The sequence below is a fragment of the Toxorhynchites rutilus genome, chromosome 2, assembly GCF_029784135.1.
Source record: "Toxorhynchites rutilus septentrionalis strain SRP chromosome 2, ASM2978413v1, whole genome shotgun sequence".
Classification (NCBI taxonomy): Eukaryota; Metazoa; Arthropoda; class Insecta; order Diptera; family Culicidae; genus Toxorhynchites; species Toxorhynchites rutilus.
In genome coordinates, this window is record NC_073745.1 from 141,943,760 (window position 1) to 141,971,298 (window position 27,539).

At 39.6% G+C, this 27,539-nt stretch overlaps 1 protein-coding gene across 1 annotated transcript in view; it reads left to right on the top strand.

The window, feature by feature from the left end:
• Nucleotides 1-27,539, top strand: part of LOC129771792 (patched domain-containing protein 3) — a 227,333-nt gene that overhangs the window by 105,494 nt on the left and 94,300 nt on the right. Inside the window, exon 3 of the mRNA XM_055775826.1 lies at nt 10,574-10,719. Within this exon, the coding sequence (XP_055631801.1) occupies nt 10,574-10,719 (146 nt within the window). The remainder of the gene's footprint in view (nt 1-10,573; nt 10,720-27,539) is intronic.

The following is a 27,539-nucleotide window of genomic DNA, read 5'->3' on the forward strand; positions in this document are numbered from 1 at the left end:
CCCTCATTTGTGAATCACACATGAAAATGAATCATTAACTGAGTAGAGTACAACTTTCCTTCTTTTCCCTCTTCATCTTCGTTCTGTTCTTCTTGTTTTCCTTTGTCTCCTCCTACTACTACTTTTATATTACCTAACAGAACTTTACCTTCTCAGCACAGTACTTGCGTCATTCTGATTAGCTTTAATTATTACGAGGGCATATGATGTACTAACTCAACAATTTTCTAGATACCAGGTGTATAAAAACACAAAATTTACAAGCCACAGCCACGATTTTAATTTTGTGGAACTAAGAACTTCGATTTACGAACATCATTGATTTTTTGTGCTATAAACTAATAAACTCCGATTTGACTTGGCTTGGCTCTCCCTGAGTATCATTTGTTTTCATCGATGGGTCACGCTCTCGATAATCAGCACTTCATACGAAAATGTGCGAAAAAGGCTCGATTACTGGTTTGGCCAAAATAAAAAAAAAACAATTTTTTTATAAATTTCCTTAAACCTATCAGATTGATACCCATCTTTGCTATTATGGTGAGGCTTTGAACTATCGAGCTCATTATTCTTTAACTTAGAAAAGGTCAGTTTGAGGATCAATCAACGAAGGGTCCTTGGATTGAACTCACGATCGATTCCTTAGTAAGTAATATTAAAATCTTGATAAAACTCAAGTGAAAATAAATAGAGCTCTTCGCCTTGCCTAACCCTTGCTATTTTTTGAAGATCTTTCTATCTCTTAAAAATATAACCCTTCTCTTTGATCTCAAAACGAGCGCTCACAGCTGCAGGCATCCCTTCGTCACCTCCAAATCTTGAGCTAGTACTTGCAAAATCAAGATTGATTGTCCAGGTAGAGGAAAAAATCCGCACCGAATAGACAGTGTAATTTGTGTAAATACCAAGACTATAATGATGGGACAACCTAACGGAGAAAAACCATGACTAATAACAAATGACTGAGAACGCCATACGGCGGAGAGTCCCGGAACACTTTGATCAAGGTGTCATGAGATTAAAACTGATATAATCACGTAATCACGCGACTGCAGGAGCCCCGTAAAAGGCGATACATTATTACATAGAGTGTAAATTAAATTCCGTAACTCAAACTATATCAAACAACTACCAATCGGTTACCTAAAAATATTATCTCTAAGTTTGCAAATCATTTGATAGTCAGAATCGACCGAATTCAACCCAAATATCCCAATGAACAAGGTTGGGTTTTTTACACGATCGAGCGTAAATTTTTGACTCGAAATTGCATCTGTGTTCTAGTTCATTCGCCGTTTTCACCCGATTTGGCCCCATAGTTCTTGCTCTGACAGACAAAGCCGAACGATAAGATCTCCGTTTGAAAAATGAATGCTCGATTGTAAATGGGTGCCAGATGGGATTATGAAAGCAAGCATATTGGTTTCTGTAAATCTGATATTGACATTTTAACATGCATAATTACATGCACATTAGAAATCTTTTTATAAAATATCATGAAGTTCCGTTGCACGATCACAAAAGACGATCGGCACATAACCGACTGAACAAGTGATCCACGATTCACCATTGCACCGTCAGAATTTTGCGGTGTGCATTTGATATAGAGTAATTTCACGTCAAATCATCCAAAAACATCCGATTTTGACACGATTATTTTCGATTTATTTAAAACATTGTACGTAAAATGGTAAATAGTGCTCCCGTGACCGAGTGGTTAGCGTCAAACCTATTATGCTGGGGGTTCGGGTTCGATTCCCGTTCTGGTCGGGACGATTTTTCGTCAAAGAAATTTCCTCCGACTCGCACGCGTATGCTAGAACTTGCCACTTAGAATGCATTCAAGGCGTGTTATTTGGCATAACATAACGTCTAGAAACGTTAGTGCCATTTAAAATTTATCAAAAATTTACTAATTTACTAAAAATTTACTAATTTACTAAAAATAACATTTTATATATACCGTTAAAAATCTTACTTGAAAAATGAATTTATTATTAAAAATGTTGATAGCTCAAATCATCCACTCAGATATTTTTGAAATATTTTTATTAGAAAACTCTTTCATTACCTAAAATCAGAGATCGAAATTCTCGCTCGGCTGCGCGATAAATATTCAGTCAATCAATCTAGTTTTCGATGAACCGTGTATTGTTAATATTTTCGTCTCTTCCTTTTCACCGAAAATTCTTTTTCAGAGAGAAAGAGATGTGGAAAATCTCTATCTCGGAAGTTCAACGAGAATGCTTTTTCGTCTCTCATTTGGTACTGAAAATATGGAGCGAAAAATCAAAGCTGACTTCACCAACGTTAGTCTGTTAGGACAGCGTCCAAACGATCTGCATTTGGACAGCGTCTGAATTGTACAAATATTAATCCATCTTATGTTCACTTCACGATGAAACCCAATATTGCCGCGTGTTTTCATGCAATGTTTTCAGCTGTACTGAAGAAGTGAAAAATCATTATCGGCATCAAGGAGTCACTGAAAACGAAAACATTTTTCGGCAGTCATAACTGGACGAAAAATAAAAATCGGCATTGAATTTCTCGCGAGAATCGAAGTGAGCGTATAACATTCTCTCGCCTCCTATATTCTCAGCTATTTTTCCCCGTGGGTGAAAACGGATGTTTTTCGTCTCAAATCGACGAGCATTTCGATCTCTGCCTAAAATATACAAAAAAGTTAAATCTAAATTCTTTTCTACATGAAAAACTTTACACTGAAGTCGCTTCTTACGCAGTTTTAGGAAATTACGAGTTTTTTTACGCGTCACGCATCAACCGCGTCAAAAGTGACTTCAGTGTAAACAGATTTGATGTGATTCTTCACGAAATAAGTCTGTATTGTAATATGATAAGTAGCTGAGAAATAAAAGGGGAAAACAGATATCATGATTGTAGCATGCAAAAAAAACTGTCAATTTTTCTTAAATTTGGAAAAATGTCGTCGAACGAAAAAGAGCGTCGTGAATTAATCCTGTGCACTCATTTCGAGAATCCGGAGTTGTCACATCGGGACATCGGTAAGATGCTGGGAATCGTCCAATCCACGGTCAGCAGAGTACTAAAACGATACTTCGAGAACCTAACCATCGACCGGAAGGTGAAGAACGGCAAAAATGGATGCTCCGTTAGTGAAAAAGATCACAAGCGCGTAGTTAAGAAGTTTAGACGTGATCCGAGAAGTTCGGTCCGGGATGTCGCCAATAAGCTGAATTTGTCAAGTTCATTCGTCCAGCGGACCAAGCAGCGGGAGGGCCTGGGTACATACAAGGTACAGAAGGCTCCTAACCGCGACGAAAGGCAAAACATGGTGGGGAAGACGCGAGCCCGGAAGCTGTACACCGAAATGCTGACGAAGCCGCATTGCCTGGTAATGGATGACGAAACCTACGTCAAAGCGGACTTTCGTCAGCTGCCGAGCCTGTTGTTCTTCTCCGCAGAGGACAAATTCAGCGTTCCAGAGGAGATTCGCAAGCAGAAACTATCCAAGTTTGCCAAAAAGTACATGGTGTGGCAAGCGATCTGCTCTTGCGGAAAGCGGAGCGCCCCCTTCGTGATGACCGGCACGGTAAACAGGCAGGTTTACCTTAAGGAGTGCCTACAGAAGCGCTTACTACCACTATTGAAGCAGCACGAGGGCCCGACCATCTTCTGGCCGGATCTCGCTTCGTGTTATTATTCAAAGGACGTGTTGGAGTGGTACGAAGCCAACGGGGTCACCTTCGTGCCAAAGGAAATGAACCCGCCCAACGCGCCGGAGCTTCGCCCAATAGAGAAATATTGGGCGATTATGAAGCAGGCCCTCCGGAAGAACCCAAAAATTGTCAAATCGGAGGCGGACTTCAAGAGAAAATGGATTTCTGTTAAAAAAAAACTACAACCTGACGTTGTACAGAACCTTATGGACGGGGTAAAGAGGAAGGTGCGAGCATACGGGCTTGGGCTCGAAGTATGAATAAACAGAAAATGACAAAAGTTGTTTAATAGTTTTTATTTTACTGTCTAAAATTTTCAAAAGGATCGGTCTACTGGGCGAATTTCTACAGCTTTTTTTCCGTGATGCAATTTGATGTGACACACCCTTTATAACGTTTTATCCTAGAACTAACCGTTCTCGATTTACACATAGTAAATCCAAGTTGAATTTCTTCTCATCAGAGAAAATGATCTGAAAGAGTAGACCGGCTTAACAAATTACTTAATTGGAAAGATAAGCGACTACATATTTTACTCCAATCTCTACTAATATTGTCACGTGCGTATTTGAGCCGGGCTTTCTTTTGGCGGTTCAAAAGGCGTGGTGCTTGCTTCAACTTTTGTCGTTGAATATATGAACAGCCTTTCAATATTCTGTAGATTGTTATTCGCGAAACGTCAAGCGATAGTTCTGCCTTAATCTGGTCCAAACTCTTCAGTGAGTTGCGTATGGGTTTAACTATTCTTCGTTGAACTCGTCCAGACAGCTTTTTCTGGGTCCATCTTTTTTGTCCTTGCCATATCCAATCAAAAAAAATCAATTAATCAAAAAAGTGATAATAACATGATGAGATCTGTTCAAACGGCGCGCAATTTGACGTATACCCAAATCACATTCGCGGTAAGCTAAAATCTTCCCTTTTTCCTATTCCGACAAGTATGTGCCACGCGGCATTTTAAAGCCTTCACGAACACCTTATACCACGACACATCTATATGAATTAACATAGTTTGTCAATAGATGCAGAAGAAATCTGACAATACCGCTGCTTCACAACTATTCGCACGTGATTCTATTCAAAAAGGCCTGGTTTAGCTATCTGCCATCAACACAAATGAACAGTCAATAGTGCAATGAAGTACTTCAGAATCATTTATTTCTGATTTTGCAATCAAAACACCGTGATAATTGGGTAATTTGGCATTAATTCTTGAAATCCGGGCAGTCATTTCGGTGAGTCTCACACGCACCACTATACGTCAAACTATGTTAAATTAAAAGAGATTTCTTTTGAAATTATTTCCTAAAATATCGAAGAGGAGTTGTTATGAGTGGCAAACAAACAGTTACATACATTAACATTAAATCAAACTTTTGTATTGCGTTTTTGAAACTGATCCCAAATCCGCAAATTTAACTCATTATCCTCAAAGTCTTACTTCAAGTTCCGTCCGTGCCACAGACACTGCTACATTTTTTTTAGGATGCTGAGTGTCGCGAAATGCAAGCGTCAAACCCACAAATGAATTGTTGACTGATGTTTTCCCGAAAATTTTCGAAATAGATGGAATCCTCTTTCAAAAAGATTATGTAACATGCCACACAGTCACAGAATCTTTGTTTATTTATTGATATCTATTGAGAACGAGTAACACACATTTTTTCAGCTTTGCTTCCTCAATATTTTTCACTGAACCAGCCAGAATCACTTTGATTGCAGCGCGTTCCATGAGAGTTATTTTGTGTCAATTTTTTTTAAATATTTGAAGCCACATTTGCAATTGGCAAGGTTCGTTCGCGGATCGCACAGCAGCAGGAACCCCATCGAAAAATTTTCAAGTTGGTTATGTTTTATGCAAAACGTTTGCTCAATTTATGGTGGAACCGTATATTCTAGTCTCGTGGAGGTTAATTATTTACAAAAGTAGAACAATACACTATAGAATCACTAATTTTTTTCTGAGTTTCCAGAGATATGTAAGAAATGGGTTGAATTGAAGTATGTAGTGTTGGATATAATATCTATCTTCATTTAAAAGACTGGCTATTTGAATTTTATTGTTGAGTTGAGGCGCGAAACAATAAAAAAACTAAAATTCAAGTTTTTCATAACTATAGAACCAGATGGAAAAACTATCACTCCTTTATAAAATTAACGTCAATTTCACATGGATTACAAGGTATGGCTATTAAATAACTAGACTGTGCGCCTGGAAGGCGCCCTACAATAGGTTTCTAATTCGTAGGTCATCTCTAGTCCTCAATCAGTTCAAATAATCCATTTTGGGGGGTTTTGACCAAGTTGCGCCATGTTGTAGTGTGTATCTCGTTCTTATCGACTTTAAAATTTCTGTTAATGAGAACCCGTTCCACATGTTATTTTAAACCACACTAAGACAATAAATACTGATCAAAAGTTGATATGGTAAACAAAAACTGAAAAGCATACATGATTCCGCGTGCAGATGTAATTTTGTCGGTCGTCGATATTAAGCATTTTGAGTGGTTTAATAATAAAATTCAATTTACTGATGGATATATTTCAGTTAGTGAGGTAACAGAGAAGCGTACATACCTAACGAGAAAGTAAATTCATTTGTGAGTGGAAAATTTAAATTTAAAAAGTTGATGGGTCTGAGCCTAGGGGCACGGACGGGATCTTGACATAGAACTGTGTTTGTGTGTAGTAATTGCATATAAATTGAGTTTTTCATTGTTCAAAATCTGTATTTTTTCTCTTTTGATTCATCAAAACAGCAACAGCAACCGGGCAGCAATAATCAGCAGGGCAGAATTTCACATGCACTACACTTTATTTTTGGTGTTCCCTTAATGCGGGTCGAAAAACTACTAACTAGACCACTTCAAGCAGCCGGAGGGTCGGGTATACTGGCTGATCGGCTCGCGAAGTGAGAGCTGAGAGAAAGGAGAACTGGGCTAAAGTGCGCCCGCTAGCACCAGCCCCATAGATAAGATCGAAAAAGGCTAATGCAGTGCAGCCAGAACCCACACCACCCTTTTTATCTGTTTATTCAATCATGCAGAGGAAGACAAAGAGTCATCATGTATCATTTTTAAACACAAGTCTAAATAGTTAAGACGTACATAAATATAAGCCTGAGTCAAATCAATCCATAACTACAAAAATATATTATAGATAAAAATAGCATTATCTCCTTCGTAACCACGTTGTCCGGAACATTGTAGTCGCGATCTTACAGGGCTATAAAGTAATTATTATAGCCCTGTAAGATCGCGACTACTCAAGCTATCATAATCTGATTTACGTGGGTATACTCTTCCGATCTTCTAAATCAGCAGTCATTTAAATTAATTTAAAGCATTTTCACATAACCAAACAACATATTCGATATTATGACATCCTGGACCACAATTACACAAATTGTTAGTAGTGAGACCTACACGATAAAAACATGAATTGAGCATAAATTGATTGGAAAACATACAATATAATATAAAATTAATGCCTATTATCGGTAAATGGAGAATAATTCATTTTACGCATCAACTCACATTATGAGCTAACGCCCGAATTTAGGCAAAAAGATTGCTCGTTGCGTCGGGGAGGAAGCGAGTGGATAGTGCAATCGAAAGAAATCATCCCCATTTAAATCGTCAAATTGACAACTTTTTTTTACTATATTCACTGTTCATGTTTCAAGCAAAAAAATTCTGGATAACAAATAAATTTCTTGTCTAATGGTATATAACACAACATATGTCGCAATAACCATTTTGAGTAATATGCGTTTGAAAACTCTCAATAAATCGTTACATGTTTCGTAGAGTGACCCCCCTATATAGAAATCAAAGACATAGTCCTATGTCTAAAAAATTCGATGAACGATGGAGTATGATGGAAAGTGATGGAAAGAGTATTCAATTCTTTTTTCGTTCGATTTCTCTGTTTGTTCTATATCAGTTGCTGGACAAACAAATGACGAGAGAGAGCAAAATTATTCCTCTCGCGAACGATAAATTTGTACGCTTCGTATATTACAAACCTGTCCGTATTCCCCCAATATATGCTCTTAGTACCCGCATCAACAAAAATGTTCTGTTTTTCAGTCTGTTTTAATTTCAAAACATTGAAAAACACTTTTTTTGTAAAACAATTTGGCGGATTAATTCGAAAAACAGTATATTGAATGGCACGAAACTGCATTTATGTTTTGAAAAGCACGAGTTTCCAGAGATATCATTGAAGTTCTTCTTAACATGTCCTACTATGATAGTAAGGTTTCAGTATTGAGTATTGAGTAGATGACTATGGTCGGGGTTTTTGTGACATTGACTGTGATGGATTGCAGCACTGTTCATGAGTCCTTGACGTGTCATCATTGTTTGCGAACATTAACTTTACTTCTTTCCTTGGGTCAATATTTTTCATTCAATGCTTATAGTTTACAGAACTGATCACACTGAATTTCTATCTCAAAGCATAATTCCGTTGAAATCTGAAATCACTGCTCATTTTCTTATGGTGGTATTCTAGTGTAGATACACGAATTTCGGATGTTATTTCGAATTTCGTAAAAATAAAACAAAGAATATTTCAACTATCCATTATATCATTATTTGTTCATCTATCTATTGACAATAAAACAAAATTTGGTCGAAGAAAAAATATTCATAACTAGTACAGCTAAGAGCTGATGAAGTGAGAGGGTTCAAAAAAAATTGTGCCATGGCGTACACGATTCCAGCCCTTCTGGTTATCTGAAACAAAAAAATCGAACAAATTCTGAATCAGTAAAGATGCCGCTATCGCATGAACCTCGAACAATTCAAAAACATATTTTTTGACAAAATGGCGGCCGTTTGAAAAACAAAATGCGGTTCAAAACGTTTCTTCTTACGTTTTCCGATTTTTTTAAAAATAGTAAAATTTTTTAGAGGTTCGTGCGATAGAGTAACGCCTGCAGATTGTATCCATATAAATACGACATGGATCGGTTCAGTAGAACTTGAGATATTGGGCCTGATTCTCGAATACACTTCGCACGTATCTGCGATGACAACGGTACGGTGTCGACATCTGGATACGAGATTAGTTTCCCACTAAACTTATCATTATAATATCAAATTATCTTCAGATGAAATTTTTATATGAGATTATTATATCACGTGAAGACAACAAAGTTTTCCACTCACATTGAATACCAGTTTGATACGAAGAAGTTAATTTTCATTATTGATTTTTATTTGAAAAGTGCTCATTCTGCCTGAAAACTCATTATTATCTTCGACACTTCACTAACTCGTAAAACGTAGTTCAAAGGCGTGCCGTTTATTTTGTTTCCACCGTGAAGTGTATTCGAGAATCAGGCCCATTGTGTACGCCAGTTTGAAAAAACTAGTTTCGAGGAAAGCGCGTTTAAAGTCCATTGTTTTGGCCATACCAAATTAGATACCGCATCACTAAAATGGCTCTAGCTCGGTAAATAATAGAATTTTCGATAAGTCCTTTCTAGGGTATATTCTTGAATGCCGAAACTACAGAAATATGAAGGAAAAAAATAGATTTTTTTTCAAATATCTAGACTAGAATACTTCCTTGAGGAAGATCAAGTTTTATACACTGACATATTTACTAAAACGTTTTCCTCATAGAATCCGTACGTGTTGTATACTTTGCAGCGGCACTTTTTTGACAGCAGTTTGTTCATTAAGTATTCCTCTTTCGGTGGTAAAAGTTTCGAATAACTTCGTGCGGAAGTTATTCCAGACGAAAAGCGAAAGAAGAGTTACACACTCTATTTGAAAATCAACCGGCGAACAGGATTTCGTTCTTGGTCCAAAAATGACCTAGTAACGGCACGATACGATATCCCCGGTAGATTTAGGTTCGCTTTCATTGATAGATTTGCTCGAAGGTCCATGATTTGGAAAGGTATTTCCACCTGTGTGGTTTGGGACAAACTCGCCGAAGAGGTATATATATAACAGGTGTGTAACGTTTGATTACGAGTATCACACGGAAAGTGCGTTGTTATATCAGGAATAAAAAGAAATAATTTTATATTCCTTTATGAAAGTGCAATTAAATATCTTTGTGCGGATTCTGAGTAGACAATGCTTTTGAACCCCCTTGAATTGGTATCCAATATGTAGTTAAGAACGATAAATCGGACTGTCAATGGCCCAACAACAACAAAAATTCGATAATGTAGAAGCAAAACTACCTGCAAACCGCATTGTTACACACATTCAAGAACTCTAAAGTCAGTTATCTTTGAACAAATTATATAAGTTACCACAACAGCAGAGAAGTCGCGTGACAACAGAGGATTTCGTCAAACTAAATCAGAATCCATAAAATTCCATAGCTCTGCATGAGAGAAAAATTCAGTAATGATATTCAACATTCTGGAGAAATGAAGAGATTGTGGAATCAAATGGCCACTCAGGCTTGATAATGTAACAAATTTGCTTGTATGATCGGGATTTTTTCTCCAAATACACGCACACCCAGGCTTATTTCGTAAGGTGTTGTTCCAGAAAATGTAAACTGAAACTACGTAACCACCTAAAGAAGGTTACTAACGATGCAGATGTTAGTTCAATTCAGATCATTTGGAGCACTACTTTAGAATGAAGTGTACTGTGAGACTTTATTTTCTATTAATCTATTTCTTCCGTATCTCTCATCTATTATCCAACGAATCGGTTTCAAATTCATAGAAAATGAGTCGCAATTCGCATATCCTTGTGTTTCAATTCATATATCCTCATCCTGTCGAATCGTTTGAATGGATAAATTCATCATTAATAACTATAATCATATTCCGCGTGTTGTAAACAGTCCCGTTTTCAAACCTTCGTCTTTTTTGCCTATCATCCTAACAGCTATCAACAGATCAAATACGAAATTGATCCAGAATACCTGTTCTCGCCAATACACGGCGAAGGGAAATCAGAGCGTGCCATCGTCGAGAATTACTTCAAGGTCAACTACACACATCGCTTCAATGTGGGCCGCATCACCAGACCGGGTAAGTTTTTTTTTTCCTGCATCTATCTGTGATTAAGTTAAATATCCTGTCAGGTTCCTGTTTGTGAAGTTGTTTCGATTTAACGATGCAAGACATTTCGCAGAATTGTTCGTCTAACTATATTGAATATGGATTTGCTAGGAAACCTCAAAATTATGAGCAACTGTATCATAGTGATTGCCACTTGTTATCGTTCCTCCAGTACCATCCGATAGGCGCAAGCTAATTAGCCCCAGATATTAATCTCCGTGGGGAGGCCGACACAGGCGAACCGGTTTCTTGTAAGTACAGACAGATTTGTTGGTGCACGACTGTGTGGCTGCCATTTAAAACTAAATGAAAGGCACAGTCGGATTGCAAACGGTCACCGTTTTCCAACTGGTCGCCATCTATCCCCATGCTAATGCTCGGGCGGGTTCATGTCGCTGTGACGCATTGGTTATCCTTCAGCGTACATTTTGCAACTCACCCAGCAGCATCAGAACGTTTGCGTTCTACCTTTGAAGTCAGACTGCCTCAAACTGGTCTCTGCCGGTGATCAAGGTCAGCCAGCCAACAAGTTTCCAACTGCGAAGAGTCTTCGGTTTGGATTCAAGCTCCTCACGATTTGACGATGTCAAGTGAATTTAACATATTGTTGTAATTAAATCCTTCGGACTTACGAAAAACTTTCACTCTCATCACTCGCGAACCATGAAGGTCGACCAATGGTAAACAACTCATTACTGAAGATATGGTATTTCATGATTGCACTGTCGCTTCGGTCGTCAATCATGTACGTTATGAAGCTCTTTTGTGGAATATCTTGCGACGAGAAAACAAAAGTGAGAGCAATTTCACAACGCTCGGTTTATGCCCCGGACACAACAACACTTGTCCCATCTCGGTCTCAGAGATCCGAAGGAGTCAGAGAATTGCATATTAGTTATCGAAGAAGCAAAATCGAAACTGGCCAGTGGGCAGTAATAATATAGTGGGGAGAATTTATTACTTCGAACCACCTGAAATGCATGCGATGCATTGGAGTCACAGTCATTATGTACCCTGACCTCATTGACGAAAATGGTCAACTGCACAATATTCAAGCTGCAGAGATGCGGTTCTCAGCAAATTGAAAGCGGTGAGCTGATTTGGGTTACGGAGTATATATGTACAAAATATCAAAAAAATGCATTCTCTCAAAATATTATTTACTCCACACACCATTAGTCATTGCATCTTGAACAAAACATTATACACATAATTTACGTTCGACCTGAAGTTTCCTGTCCCAGGCACCGCCCATTCCATTCAGCCGTCAGATTCACTACTGGCTGATAGTACTTGTCGATCACCTTTCACTTTCAGTTACAGCATGTTCCATCGTGACCGTCCTTGCGACCCCCTCCGATCAGCCTAGGCGGACCGCTACCCTAGCCCAACGAATCGAAATCAGTCTCGTTTCGTTTTTTTTTCTGTGTCGCTTCGAAATTGTGTTCTATTGGTCAAAACACGACACGATAACCGTATAATTTGGGCAAAGCTTTGCAGTAGAACAGAGTAGCGATAATACGACACCTTAGCGTTGAATAGAACCTCGCTTCACACGTTCTCAAATCCGCCATCTCGTACCTCGAACGCTCATTTGCGTGTACCTATGTTCCTTTCAATTAGAACCGCACATTTGATTAAATCAGTATTTTTCTACTAGAGAGCGATTAATAGTTGTCATAATCGGGTAAAGTTATGGCGCACAAAGGTGCTTTGTGGTCTCCATTCAGCTTTCTTTCCCATGAAGCCAACGTTACTATTGCTGCGGTTTTACGCACGGTTTAATTATCGCGTGGACCACAAAATCACCCGTGTCAGGGTCATGAAGTAGACGAACAAGTCACACTGTACCTCCCGATAGACGATTAATACTGAATCGAACAAATCGACGATCACAGCGTTTAACGAGGGATTAAATTGGCTAATAAAAAAAAGCAATCATCCATCTATTAGAAGCAATGCCATGCGAGCTGCGATTCGCCCAAGTGACACTGACTTCTGCTCGCAAAATCAACCAAGCGCAGTAGATCATCAGCCGGTAGACGGCCTCTCGCCCCGAGGCATAGCACTTGCACTTGAGATCAGGCAAAAAACGTCGGAAAAACTTTCGCTTTCGCATAGGGCGTGTGTCTGCAAGGCAAGGCAGCAAGCAGCAGGTTCAGTTACGCTGCGCCCATGGGAAGTGAATATCCAGTTTCCAGTGCGGTCACTCTAGTGCACTTGAAAATCAACACAACACCAGCATGCTGCACACAGGCTAATTTTCATCATGTCCGAGATCTCCGAACGTTCCAACGACTTTCAGGTGGTTCAATGTAGATCCGCTTCAGAACCGTAGGCGGGAAACCCGTGACAACGTGCGCGCAATTGGTATGTGGCGAACTGGACACGTCATTGATCGTGAAAGCTGTCTTTTTTGTTTTTAATTTGGTAAAAGATTGTTTTCCGTAAATTGAGTGTATATTTTACAAAGATTTGAATCAATTGAATCAAAATGAACAAAACAAAATTCGGGATATTTTGAGCGCTGGCTTTAACATGTTGAGTGCCACGGTTTTATAGCGACTCTATGGAAATCTTTAAACGTATTAGGGCCATCGTTTCGTATCGAAGTGGAAGGTATTTTTGTTTGAAATGGAATGCTTATATGTTCAATACTCACCTGTAATATAAATGAAATTTTTAAATATTAGGCTGTCAAAAAAGTCCTGCGGTATTTCCGCGAGGTGTCGTTGTAAGCGCGTAGTTCTAGTTTGTATTTTTGCGCGCTATAATATAGTCCTTGACAGTGTTTTGTTTGGTTAAGTCGTTCGTGAGTTATTGTGTCGCAAATATGGAGCAAAATAAAGAGAAAATCCGACATATTTTACAGTACTACTATGACAAAGGCAAAAATGCATCTCAAGCTGCCAATAAAATTTGTGCAGTTTATGGACCCGATACAGTTTCCATTTCCACCGCACAACGATGGTTTCAACGTTTTCGTTCTGGTGTAGAGGTCGTCGATGATGCGCCACGCTCCGGAAGGCCTGTCGTCGAAAATTGCGACAAAATCGCTGAATTAGCCGAGAAAGACCGGCATAGTAGCAGCCGTAGCATCGGCCAAGAGCTGGGGATAAGTCATCAAACCGTTATTAACCATTTGAAGAAGCTCGATGTATGGGTGCCACACACGTTGACGCAAAAAAACATCTTTGACCGTATCGACGCATGTGAATCGCTGCTGAATCGCAACAAAATCGACCCGTTTCTGAAGCGGATGGTGACTGGCGATAAAAAGTGGGTCACTTACGACAACGTGAAGCGCAAACGGTCGTGGTCGAAGCCCGCTGAAGCGGCTCAGACGGTGGCCAAGCCCTTATTAACGGCCAGGAAGGTGTTCTGATGTGTGTTTGGTGGGATTGTCAAGGAATAGTTTATTATGAGCTGCTTCCCTATGGACAAACGCTCAATTCGGACCTTTACTGCCAACAACTGGACCGCTTGAAGGTAGCACTCATGAAGAAGAGGCCATCTTTGATAAACAGAGGCCGCATTGTCTTCCATCAGGACAACGCCAGGCCACACACTTCTTTGGTGACGCGCCAGAAGCTCCGGGAGCTCGGATGGGAGGTTCTTTTGCATCCGCCGTATAGTCCGGACCTTGCACCAAGTGACTACCACCTGTTTTTGTCCATGGCGAACGAGCTAGGTAGTCAGAAGTTAGCCACAAAAGAGGCCTGTGAAAATTGGCTATCCGAGTTTTTTGCCAATAAGGAAGCGAGCTTCTATAACAGAGGTATTATGAAGTTGGCATCTCGTTGGGAACAAGTCATCGAACAAAACGGCGCATATTTGACTTAAAACAGATGATTGTAACTAATTTTATGAACAAATGAAAATTCAAAAAAAATACCGCAGGATTTTTTTGACAGCCTAATATATAAATACTCACCTACACGATGCATTCACCACAACTAGAATATAAGACACAACAAAACAACAATTGTAAATATGAACACTAGAGAAAACAAAAAGTAGCAAAATAGACGTGAACTAAGTTTGGATTGACGAATAGCGAACTGAAGATTTTTGAGAAGTTAAATTCGCGAAAGAAACTATTCGAGAATTCTGTGCAGGTGTTTCGAGTCGGTCGAGAATAATTCGCGTTCAGTTAAAATGATTTTAGAAGGTGCCGCAATTAAGAAATAAGTACATCGGCAATCAGTGCTTAAACAGTTACCTTTATAATCACATGTTATACTGTTGGTCACTGGTGACTGACGTGGCAGTCAACGTGTTAATGTTTTTCTTAATAAAATAGAAACATCCTTGATTTCATCGATGAGAATGCAAGATTTCAACATCAGTTGCTGACTTCGTACCCCAAACCATACCGGAGGATCCATGTTTGACGGTTGCGCGTCGTCTAGTATTCAGTTTCAGTTCTGCATTTCGCTATCGTACACAATAACATTTCTGTCCGTTCCGAAAACGTTGAACTTACTTTTATCCGTAACCAATATTTGAAATCAGGGTAAAACCGGCACATCCTTTTTTTTATTATCTGTATTATAGTGGTTTTCAACTCATTTGGCTGGTTCGTCACTTTTTACTTCCATTTTTTGGAAGAATGTCGGGAGTGAGAATTGAACTCGTGACCTTTAGCGTGAGAGGCATGGATGTTACCACTACGCCAGATCGCCTCCACAGACGACACATCCTGATTTTTCCAGTTCGAAGCAATTTTGTGTAAATTTTTCTCTATACAAACTTTTTTTTTTAAGTTTCGAGTCACCCAACAGCTGCGGAAGTCGATTTAGTGTTAAAACAAACACAAAAAAAACAAAACCGGTCAACAAACAAGAGACAGTCCGAAGTATTAGGTTGGGGAAAAAGTAATCCATTATTTTTGGGTGAAATTCAAAACTATTTTCAATATGCTTCGGAATGTCCGAATTGGGTCAGATATACACCGTTTTGTTGAAAAATTTGTTGCCATTCTAAAAGTAGCTTCAAAATGTCTATATCATTAGCAAAAAACCATAGCAATAGATTTTTACAATCTTCACTTGATCCCAATTTCTTATTAGGTCCGAACTATATGGTGGATGCATTAAAACATCCCATCCCAAACTCTCGGAATTGTATGGCCATGCGTTGTTCTGATGGAACACAACACCTCTTCTGTTGGTCAATTCTGAACGGTTGCGTTCGTTCCGTCTGCAATCGCTAGCTTTAAACGGTCCATTTGTTGACAGTAGAGATAATTATTTAGTGTATTGCACTAAAACAAAAAATTAAAACAAAAATTTTAAAAAAAAATTAAAAATATATTTTTTTTGAAAATAATTAAATCGCACGTATTTTACTGTTGCAGTATCGGAACCATAAATATCAATCACATTTTCAGCGGCCTTGCTTGCATTTTCGCATTTATGAAAAAAAAAGTGAGAAATGTACCGAATTTTCTCTTTTTTGACCACTATTGTTAACACCCTGTAATAACTGAATGGAACAAACAAAAAAAATAGTGTGAAATGCCACCTTTACAACGAGCCTAAACTTGAAATTGTATGATCGATATTACACTTTTTCCCCAACCTAATATTATATGTGTTAGTCAGAAAATTTTGGAAATTTCGAAACTTTTTATGGGCCTAATTCATCTTAGATCATTGCACAATAGTCCAGGAGATGCATTTAAGTGGAAATTAGCACTTAGAGCACTACAGTTATTCTCTAGACAAAAACGGTCTTCGACAAAGTTGTTACATATAATAGAGCGCTCATTTTTATGTTATCAAAAATAAAAAATAAATTCGATGAAATAAAAAAAAACTTTCTTATCTCTATAGATAGAGGTAAACATAGTTAGACAATGTTGTAACCCCTGTTATTTGAGACATCTTTGTAGAACAATTTTTTTTATATCTCCTAAATAACCGATATAGCGCCTTTTTTCTAAGTTGCGTTAGGGTCACCGTAAAAAAAAACGGTTTTTATGCTCTAACTTTTATATTTCAAATTCTACATACAAACTGTCTTTTAAAGACATTTAGAACATACTAATACAAACATTTTGCGATGCAGAACTTGTCAATATCTCAACTTCACTCAAAGTTATTGATATTTCTTCCCAAAAAATACGCTCCCTTCAATTGCTTGCCATTCTTTCTGGGGCAAACATAAAAAATGTTTGTTGACGGAATTTGAAAGAACAAATTTCACTCTATATAATATGTGATTTTTCAAAGATATGTTAGATTTTGTATTTGAGTAAATTAAAATTAAAATCATGAGTTTTTGGGTGCAAACCCCTCAACAACTTTGAGCAGGATTAAGATATTGACAAATTCTGCATCGAAAAATGTTGGTATTGATAAGCTCTAAAAGTCATACGAAGACAATTTTGATGTAGAATTTTAAATATAAAAGATAGAGTCAAATAACTGGTTCTTTCATGGTCACCCTAACGCAAAACAACTAAAAACCCTAAAAACAACTTTGTGGGAGATATTTATTCTTTAGACAAAAACTGTCTTCGACAAAGCTGTTACTCATGATAGAGCGCTCATTTTTATGTTATCAAAAATAACGTGACCAAAATTTTATAATTTCATAAAAAATCTAACTTTCTTATCTTTATAGATAGAGATAAACATAGTTCGACAATATTGTAGCCCCAATTATTTTAATCAATTGTAGAACGAACCTTTTTTCTATCTTTTCTATCTAATTCTATTAATATAATCGATTTAGCGCTTTTTTCCTAAGTTGCATTAGGTTGACCATGAAAAAGCGGGTTTTTTGCTCTAAATTTTATATTTCAAATTCTACATCAAAACTGTCTTCGTACAACTTTCAGAACTTATCAAGACCAACATTTTGCGGTGCAGAAGTTGTCAATATCTTATTCCTACTCAAAGTAATTGATGGATATTTACCCAAAAATTCATGATTTCAATTTGAATTTACTCAAACACGAAAAATAACACAGTTTTGAAAATCATACATCATGTAGAGTGAACTCTGCTCTTTCAAATTCCACCAATAAACTTTGTTTATGTTTGCTCCAGAAAAAATTACAAACAATTGCAGACAGTGTATTTTTTGGAAAGAAATATCAATAACTTTAAGTGAAGTTGAGCTATTGACAAGTTCTGCATCGAAAAATGTTTGTATAAGTGAGCTCTAAAAATCTTTCGAAGACAGTTGCATGTACAATTTGAAATATAAAAGTTAGAGCAAAAAAAACAGTTTTTTAATGGTGACCCTAACGCAACTAAGAAAAAAGGCGCTATATCCGTTATTTCAAGAGTTAAAAAAAACTCTACTACAAAGATGTCTCAAATAACTAGTACTACAACATAGTTGAACTATGTTTACCTCTATCTATAGAGATAAGAAAGTTATTTTTTTTTATTTCATCGACGATTTTGGACACCCTGTTTTTGATAACATAAAAATGAGCGCTCTATTATATGTAACAACTTTGTCGAAGACAGTTTTCGTCCAGAGAATAACTGTCGAGCTCTAAATGCTAATTTCCACTTAAATGCACCTCTTGATCCATTGTGCATTGTTCAGTGTATTTTGTGAGACAGGAGAAGGTGTTGATGCTTATCGATGTTCAAAAACTATGTTTTGAAACTTCGAGTCGAGTCTTTTGATTCGTATGGCTTGTGTTGCGACAACTGGAATCGAACACTGGAAACACTGCCAGTGTGCTAGTGTTCCATTGTTTTCTCGCTGAGCTCTTCGTGTGATAGCTCTCGACTATCACAACGATTGACGTGATCAACAGCAGCATCCGGATCCGCCATCATTAGGTGTTTCTTTGTCGCATGTAGACCACACGTTTTTGTATTGTCTTTAATAAATGTAATTTTTATCTCGTTTACGTCCGCGTTTTATATTGTTCGAATGATTACCACGTCACGGCCACCCCCACGCAACGCGACGTAACAGTTTTTTTTCGACGACGTTGTTTTTTTCGTATAGTGAAAACGGAACAACAAAATCGAGCCTTCCACACGCAAGAAAAGGAAGTTGCCGTTGCCAATGGAGAGAGATTCGGAGATGCCATCCGTTTCCGTTTCTAACAACAACGCCGCGCTCTCGCTGCCGACAGACGCGCTCATTATATAGGTAAAGGGTGTGTCACATCAAATTGCATCACGGAAAAAACGCTGTAGAAATTTAATTTTTAGGAATTATATCTTCAGCTTTCGCTTATAATCAGATAAGAGTGTATAGATCACGTTGGCCATGCTTCCCTGTCAATTTTTCGTAAATTTGGAAAAATGTCGTCGAACGAAAAAGAGCGTCGTGAATTAATCCTGCGCACTCATTTCGAGAATCCGGAGTTGTCACATCGGGACATCGGTAAGATGCTGGGAATCGTCCAATCCACGGTCAGCAGAGTACTAAAACGATACTTCGAGAACCTAACCATCGACCGGAAGGTGAAGAACGGCAAAAATGGATGCTCTGTCAGTGAAAAAGATCACAAGCGCGTAGTTAAGCAGTTTAGACGTGATCTGAGAAGTTCGGTCCGGGATGTCGCCAATAAGCTGGATTTGTCAAGTTCATTCGTCCAGCGGACCAAGCAGCGGGAGGGCCTGCGTACATACAAGGTTCAGAAGGCTCTTAACCGCGACGAAAGGCAAAACATGGTGGGGAAGACGCGAGCCCGGAAGCTGTACACCGAAATGCTGACGAAGCCGCATTGCCTGGTAATGGACGACGAAACCTACGTCAAAGCGGACTTTCGTCAGCTTCCGGGCCTGTTATTCTTCTCCGCAGAGGACAAATTCAGCGTTCCGGAGGAGATTCGCAAGCAGAAACTATCTAAGTTTGCCAAAAAGTACATGGTGTGGCAAGCGATCTGCTCTTGCGGAAAGCGGAGCGCCCCCTTCGTGATGACCGGCACGGTAAACGGGCAGGTTTACCTTAAGGAGTGCCTACAGAAGCGCTTACTACCACTATTGAAGCAGCACGAGGGTCCGACCATCTTCTGGCCGGATCTCGCTTCGTGCCACTATTCAAAGGACATGTTGGAGTGGTAAGAAGCCAACGGGGTCACCTTCGTGCCAAAGGAAATGAACCCGCCCAACGCGCCGGAGCTTCGCCCAATAGAGAAATATTGGGCGATTATGAAGCAGGCCCTCCGGAAGAACCCAAAAGTTGTCAAATCGGAGGCGGACTTCAAGAGAAAATGGATTTCTGTTCAAAAAAATCTACAACCTGACGTTGTACAGAACCTTATGAACGGGGTAAAGAGGAAGGTGCGAGCATACGGGCTTGGGCTCGAAGTATGAATAAAAAGAAAATGCCAAAAGTTGTTTAATAGTTTTTATTTTACTGTCTAAAATGTTCAAAAGGATCGGTCTACTGGGCGAATTTCTACAGCGTTTTTTTCAGTGATGCAATTTGATGCGATACACCCTTTACTACAGCAGCTTCAACAACAGTAACAAGTCACCAACCAGCTTCTCTTCAATCAGCATCAGGTCCACGAGCAGCAACGTGCATTCATCAACTAGCAGCAGGAAAATACCCTCCGAAACATCCAAGTCCCGGTACCAACGAGCAGAGAAGTGATCCTCGATTCGCTAGCAAGCAACGTGAAGGAATTCCGCTATGACGTTGAAAGCAACACAACATGTTTTTTTTTGCAAAATGTATCCCGTTTAGATGATACAGCTAAAGTGCGGTTGTTAACGCGGAAGCTCGGCATAGCGGAGCTCGAGCGACACATCAGTTTCATATAACCGGAAACTTCCCAGGAGTTCTCCTTCGTCAGTACGGTAGCCAAACTTAGGGGCTTGTTTGGGGCTGCTGAGTCGATTTTCAGCAAACGTTATCGTTGTCGGAAGGATTTCAATAAACCGACGGAAGATTTTGTAACATACGCTTGCTGTATAAATAAAAAGGTCATCATCAAACTGGACCTGAAGCCTGGTCAGAACCCTGTTTTTCGTCCGAAGAGATCTGTGGCAAATGCCATGCACCTGGTCCTCGACGAGGAACTTGACCGACTCGAGTGTTTGAAAATTAACAAACCAATCGACTACTCAGAGTGGGCCGGTCGGATCGTGGTCGTTCATAAAGCCAACGGGAATATACGGATATGCGGCGATTACCCTACAGGGCTGAACAATGCACTTCAACCGCATCCGCTGCCGTTGCCGCAGAACATATTTATCAAGGTCGCACACTGCAAGACTTTCAGAATTATCGATATATCGAAATCATTCTAATGTTCCTAACCATCAACGCCCATCGGGGTCTCTACAAGGTAAATCGCCTCGCACCTGGAGTAAAAGCTGATCAATGAGCATTCCAGCAACTGGTGGACACCATCTTGACTGGCCCCAAGCAGACTTCCGGTTACATCGGTTCCGGATTCACCGTTCCAATTTGGAAGTGCTCGTTCGGACGGACCTGCTGGACCAGCACGGCGTTCGATCTGATCCAGCTAAGATCGAGGCCATCACACGCATGCCTGCTCCAACAAACATCTTAGAGGTGAAATCGTTCCTCGGTGCAATAATTTTTTACGACAAATTTGTCCAAAATTTGCGCGCTCTTCGCCATCCATTGGACGAATTGCTTAAAGCAGGTATCAAATTCGACTGGACTTCGCAGTTTGAAAAATTCAACGACATCCTCTCGTCTGATTTACTACTCACTCATTACATTCCGAAACTTGAGTTAATAGTTTCGGCTGACGCATCGTCAGTCGGCGTGTGCTGGAGGGTCAAATGCGCAAATAATGAGCTGTTTTAAAAGCTTAAAAATGGCTTGTATGTATGCGAGCAGACATCTTTTTCTGTTTTCTTTTCTCATTTCATTTGGGATTGCGTCAAAAAAATGTCCATACGACGTCAATGGGGATCGAACCAAGGCCGGCTAGAATGCAAAGCTATTTAACACGTCCACGCTATCCGTATAGCTGCCAGTGCTGTTATATTAAAGCGTGATAATATTACACCTCATCATAAAATTGTTGGAAAGTTGTTTTCTAAGAGGATAAAGCAGAACATGAACGAGAATATAACTTTCTCTGTCTGGGCCGTGTATTTGGCAAACTATACGAAAAGCTTTCATATGTTTTCATTTAAATGTGTCTCCTGTTTCGCTCGCTCATATTGGCTCTAGCATATATATTATACAAATGATATACATGTATTGGGGAGTAGAACATTTTCTGTTATTTTTCAGCTCATTCAATGTAATAAATCGGGATGCCATAAAATGTGTTAGAAATTAACTTTGGGTGTATCAAACACCGTTTCCCCGATGGTTCCAACAATGAGCATTAATTCTATTGATTTACGACTTTACAATGGAGTATGTGGCCCTGATAAGTTTGGCCATGCAGACGTTCTTTCGCGTCTAATAACTCAGCATGTGAAGCCTGACGAGGATTACGTGATAGCATCTGTTACCATGGAAAATGACGTCAGCTCAGTAGCGTACGATCCTTTTAATGTATTACTTATCAGCTTTAGAGCGGTGCAACAAGGCATCCGCACGGATCCGGTGCTCAAGAAGGTCTACCGGTACCAACTTTGGTTGGCCTGAAAATTTACCCCGCAATGCCGATCGGGTGCTCCAACTTTTCCACAACCGACACGAGTTCCTGACCACGGTTCAAGGCTGCATTTTGCTCGATCACAGGCTCATTATTCCATCACAGCGGATGAAAGCACTCTCTCGCAGTTACATGTATTAGCCATTGCTCGACAGTGAAATTGCCGACTGTGTGAAAGCTTGTACATAGTGTGCTTTGGTGGCCAAATTACCGCCAGTAGCCCTACCCGTACCCTAGGCTAAGTCCACACGTCCATGGCAACGGGTCCACGTTGGTTATGCAGGTCCCATCAATGGCGAGTACTATTTGTTCGCTGTGGACTACTATTCGAAATGGTCAGAAGTTGCTCAGTTAAGTCGCATCACCAACGCAGCAACCATTCGCATTCTCCGCAAAATATTTGCTCGTCTATGAATGCCGGAAACATTGGTGTCAGACAATGGCACCTGATTCATCAGCCCTGATTTCGCCCTGTTCTGCACCAGCAATGGTATAGACCACGCGACTATCGCCCCGTCCCACCCACAATCAAATGGTCAGGTGAAACGGTTCGTGGATACGTTTAAGAGGGCGATTAAAAAGGTTAACGAGGGGAGAAGCTCGGTAGAAGAAACAATCGACATATTTCTGCTAGCGTATCGAAGTACGCAAAACTGGTCAGCACCAAAGGGTTTTTTGCCTTCGGAACTAATGTTCCGTCGTCGCATACTTACGTGCCTCGAACGTCCTCCTGCAGAACAATCACCATCACCTCCATCTACCGAACCGAAGCCATCCGGAATGCGATCCCTCAACTGTAGTGAACCAGTGTATGTCAAGTTGTACTCTAGAAACGCCTGGATTTGGGTACCAGGCATACTGCCGTTCTACGCATAGTTGTCCCATGTTACTTTTTGACGATTTTCACTTTTCTTCATAAAACGTTGTTTTTATGCATAATCTTACGGAAAAACACAAAAAACATATAGTTTGTTCCCAACTTTTAAAAAAACAACATCAAGCTCAATTGTCCCATGTTGATATTCTATTCCACCATGTATTTTTTGTAAATCCATATCGAATAAATCGGTTCAAGTACAAGAATTTCATGTCACACTTTCAGCAGGGCTGATGCACTCATTTCTGGTTTGGAAGAACGAACAAATTCTCAAACAAATAAGAAAAAGTTTACCAGAACACGTGTACACCTTGTTAGCGAATGTCTAATAACAATGAGATTTATTTTCTGCGAAGGTGTTGCAGATCACTCATTTCTTTATAAAACGATGTTTCTATGCATAATCTTTCGGAAAAAAACAAAAAAAATATTGTATATCAAAAAACAACATCAAGTTCAATTGTCCCATGTATTCTAGGCATAACAGTCCCACCATGAATTTTCAAACCCGTCATCAAGCATGATTGATTCAGTGAGGGGATCTCATCACATTTCATTAAACAATAGTATAGTGCTTATAAAAAAACCCGGTGTATTGCTAAATTGAAATGCTTAATAAACTTAATAAGAAATGCTTTGGTAAACAAATATGCGAGAAAACTTTGAATGCGTTTTTCTCAGTTGCTGATTCTGGAACATGGGACAACTATGCGTAGAACGGCAGCATAGTTCTCGAAAAAGTGAGTTTATTAATGTACGACGTTTGGACTGATGGGAGTCGTCCAGTCTGGTCCCATGTTAATCAGATGAGAAGCCGAACATCATCCAGCTCCAGTTCCGTTCCATCCAGTTCCAGTTCCATCCAGTTCCGATAAACCGCCGGTTTCATGAACGCACCCCCTTTTCATGTATTTTTTACGTATTTCCGTATATTTTTCTTTTATGTATTCCCGGTAACGTTTGAGTACGGTATTTACAATCGATTTTGGAAATTTCAGGATTTTTGTCCATTTCCTCCCTGACCACGTCGCGTTCTCAACGTGAGTGTGCAGAATTTTTTACCTTTTATACCGTTTCATCGTCGATAACTTATGAATGTGTCCTTCAATCTTGATGAAACTTTCACTATTGAATAAACAAACCATCCAGGTCAAGAGACTGTCAATAAAGGGTGTGTCACATCAAATTGCATCACGGAAAAAACGCTGTAGAAATTTATTTTTAGGAATTATATCTTCAGATTTCGCTTTAAAATCAGATAAGAGTGTATAGATCACGTTGGCCATGCTTCACTGTCAATTTTTCGTAAATTTGGAAAAATGTCGTCGAACGAAAAAGAGCGTCGTGAATTAATCCTGTGCACTCATTTCGAGAATCCGGAGTTGTCACATCGGGACATCGGTAAGATGCTGGAAATCGTCCAATCCACGGTCAGCAGAGTACTAAAACTATACTTCGAGAACCTAACCATCGACCGGAAGGTGAAGAACGGCAAAAATGGATGCTCCGTCAGTGAAAAAGATCACAAGAGCGTAGTTAAGCAATTTAGACGTGATCCGAGAAGTTCGGTCCGGGATGTCGCCAATAAGCTGAATTTGTCAAGTTCATTCGTCCAGCGGACCAAGCAGCGGGAGGGCCTGCGTACATACAAGGTTCAGAAGGCTCCTAACCGCGACGAAAGGCAAAACATGGTGGGGAAGACGCGAGCCCGGAAGCTGTACACCGAAATGCTGACGAAGCCGCATTGCCTGGTAATGGACGACGAAACCTACGTCAAAGCGGACTTTCGTCAGCTGCCGGGCCTGTTGTTCTTTTCCGCAGAGGACAAATTCAGCGTTCCGGAGGAGATTCGCAAGCAGAAACTATCCAAGTTTGCCAAAAAGTACATGGTGTGGAAAGCGATCTGCTCTTGCGGAAGCGGAGCGCCCCCTTCGTGATGACCGGCACGGTAAACGGGCAGGTTTACCTTAAGGAGTGCCTACAGAAGCGCTTACTACCACTATTGAAGCAGCACGAGGGCCCGACCATCTTCTGGCCGGATCTCGCTTCGTGCCACTATTCAAAGGACGTGTTGGAGTGGTACGAAGCCAACGGGGTCACCTTCGTGCCAAAGGAAATGAACCCGCCCAACGCACCGGAGCTTCGCCCAATAGAGAAATATTGGGCGATTATGAAGCAGGCCCTCCGGAAGAACCCAAAAGTTGTCAAATCGGAGGCGGACTTCAAGAGAAAATGGATTTCTGTTCAAAAAAAACTACAACCTGACGTTGTACAGAACCTTATGGACGGGGTAAAGAGGAAGGTACGAGCATACGGGCTTGGGCTCGAAGTATGAAAAATGGAAAATGCCAAAAGTTGTTTAATAGTTTTTATTTTACTGTCTAAAATTTTCAAAAGGTAAAATTTTTTTTCGGTCTACTGGGCGAATTTCTACAGCGTTTTTTCCGTGATGCAATTTGATGTGACACACCCTTTAGTTTCTCGATGTGACAACTAGGGGCGCTGCAGTGAATAAAAATAAGCTATCAAATTCTAACTGAAACACACTTTAAGAGGTTATCCATATACTATGTATGCGACATGTGTGGCTATCCCAAATCAATGTTTCTAAGTATATCTTGACTGTTTTCGCAATATGGGATTGAGCATTGTAATGCTGCTAAATAATTTTATCGGGTCTCTCGTCGTGCTCTAGTCTTCGATACCGTTCGCCTGTGAGTGGTTCAGTCGGTTATGACATGAATGTGAGGGTTTATCCTAGTTGGGAAGCTCATATATTAAATAACAACGCATGATTTTGCAGCCATGAATGTTCGATTTTGTCATTCACGTGTTGGGATAGTCTACCATTACATTTTGTACTTGAGATTTTCCTAAAAAGCTTATATTTGTCTCAATTGCAATATGATTCAACAATCATTCCCAATTATTGTGACATTTTTGAAACTATGATCTACACTCTGTCCAACTTCTATAAGACCAGGTGATGATTTTGCTGCTCTGTGTCATTGTGAACAAACAATGCTTCAATTTTGCTGCTCTGTGTCATTGTGAACAAACAATACAAGGTATTGGTGACTACCATACACTTCATGATTTTCAGATGTGTGTGTAAGCGCTGAGCGTAAACGAATGTTTTCGTATTTTCAACTGTCAAGTTTCTATAAGACCAGTTACATTTTCAATTGTTTTAGTTGTTTTGATCAATTAAATCTGAAAAATGCCAAAGGGAAAAGTCCTCACGGAGCGAGAAGAGAGACAAATCGATGCATTTTACCAATAAAATGTTGGTATCAGAGAAATTTCTCGTCGGATTGGACGATCCAATCAAGTAGTGCTCAATTATTTGGCGAATCCTGAAGGATACAGTAAGAAGAAGAGAGCTCCACGTAAATCGAAGCTCTCTGACCGGAATAAGTGGGAAATAGCTAGAACAGTTTCGAATACTTCAAAATTGCTTATGCAAATAAAGCAATATTTCAATTTAAATGTTACTCGGGTGACAATTCGTCAAGTTTTGGTGAAAATTCCTCACATAAAGAGGATTTAAAATGTTAAAACTCCTCAAACCACCATTTCACATCGGAAGACCTCTGAGTCTTGCCAAAGCTCACATGAACCGACAGTGGGACATGGTATGTTGTGACAAAAAATGTTTCCAAAATTTTGCTATATATCATAACGAAGAGTTATTCAATGTATAGACTATCTTCACTGACGAAAACAAGTTCAATTTTGGTGGTCCTGATGGTTTCAACGGATACTAGCGTGATTTACGGAAGAAGGAACAGTATTTTTCAACCCGAAATTTTGGTGGAGGCTCGTGCATGGTTTGGGCGGGATTCTGCGCAACCCGAAAGCCCAAGATAGCTTCCACATCATTCAAGGATTACACACATGTTCTGGAATCATCTCTTCTATCGTTTTTGCGTGGATATCGTCACAAAAAATTCAAAATTCCAGCAAAACAATGCTTCTATTCATACCAGCAAGTAAACTAAGTAATGGATGTGGGACCAAAAATCGGCTCGCTCTTAGGACTTGAATTCTGTTGAAAATCTTAGGGGGAATCCTTGTACGCAGAAACTACACTGAGGGAAAACGGTACACCACGATTGAAGAACTCAAGGTCGCAATTTCGGAAAAATGGAAAAATTTCGAGAAATCCGTTCAGCAGAATTTGGTAAATAGTATTCCAACAATAATTTCCAAGGTTATTAGTCGAAATGGCAAGGTTACCAATTATTGACATGTAAATCATCCTATCGTTTTGAATTTTTCATTGATAATACTTATGAATTTTGAAGTGGTCTTATAGAAACTGGATAGCTG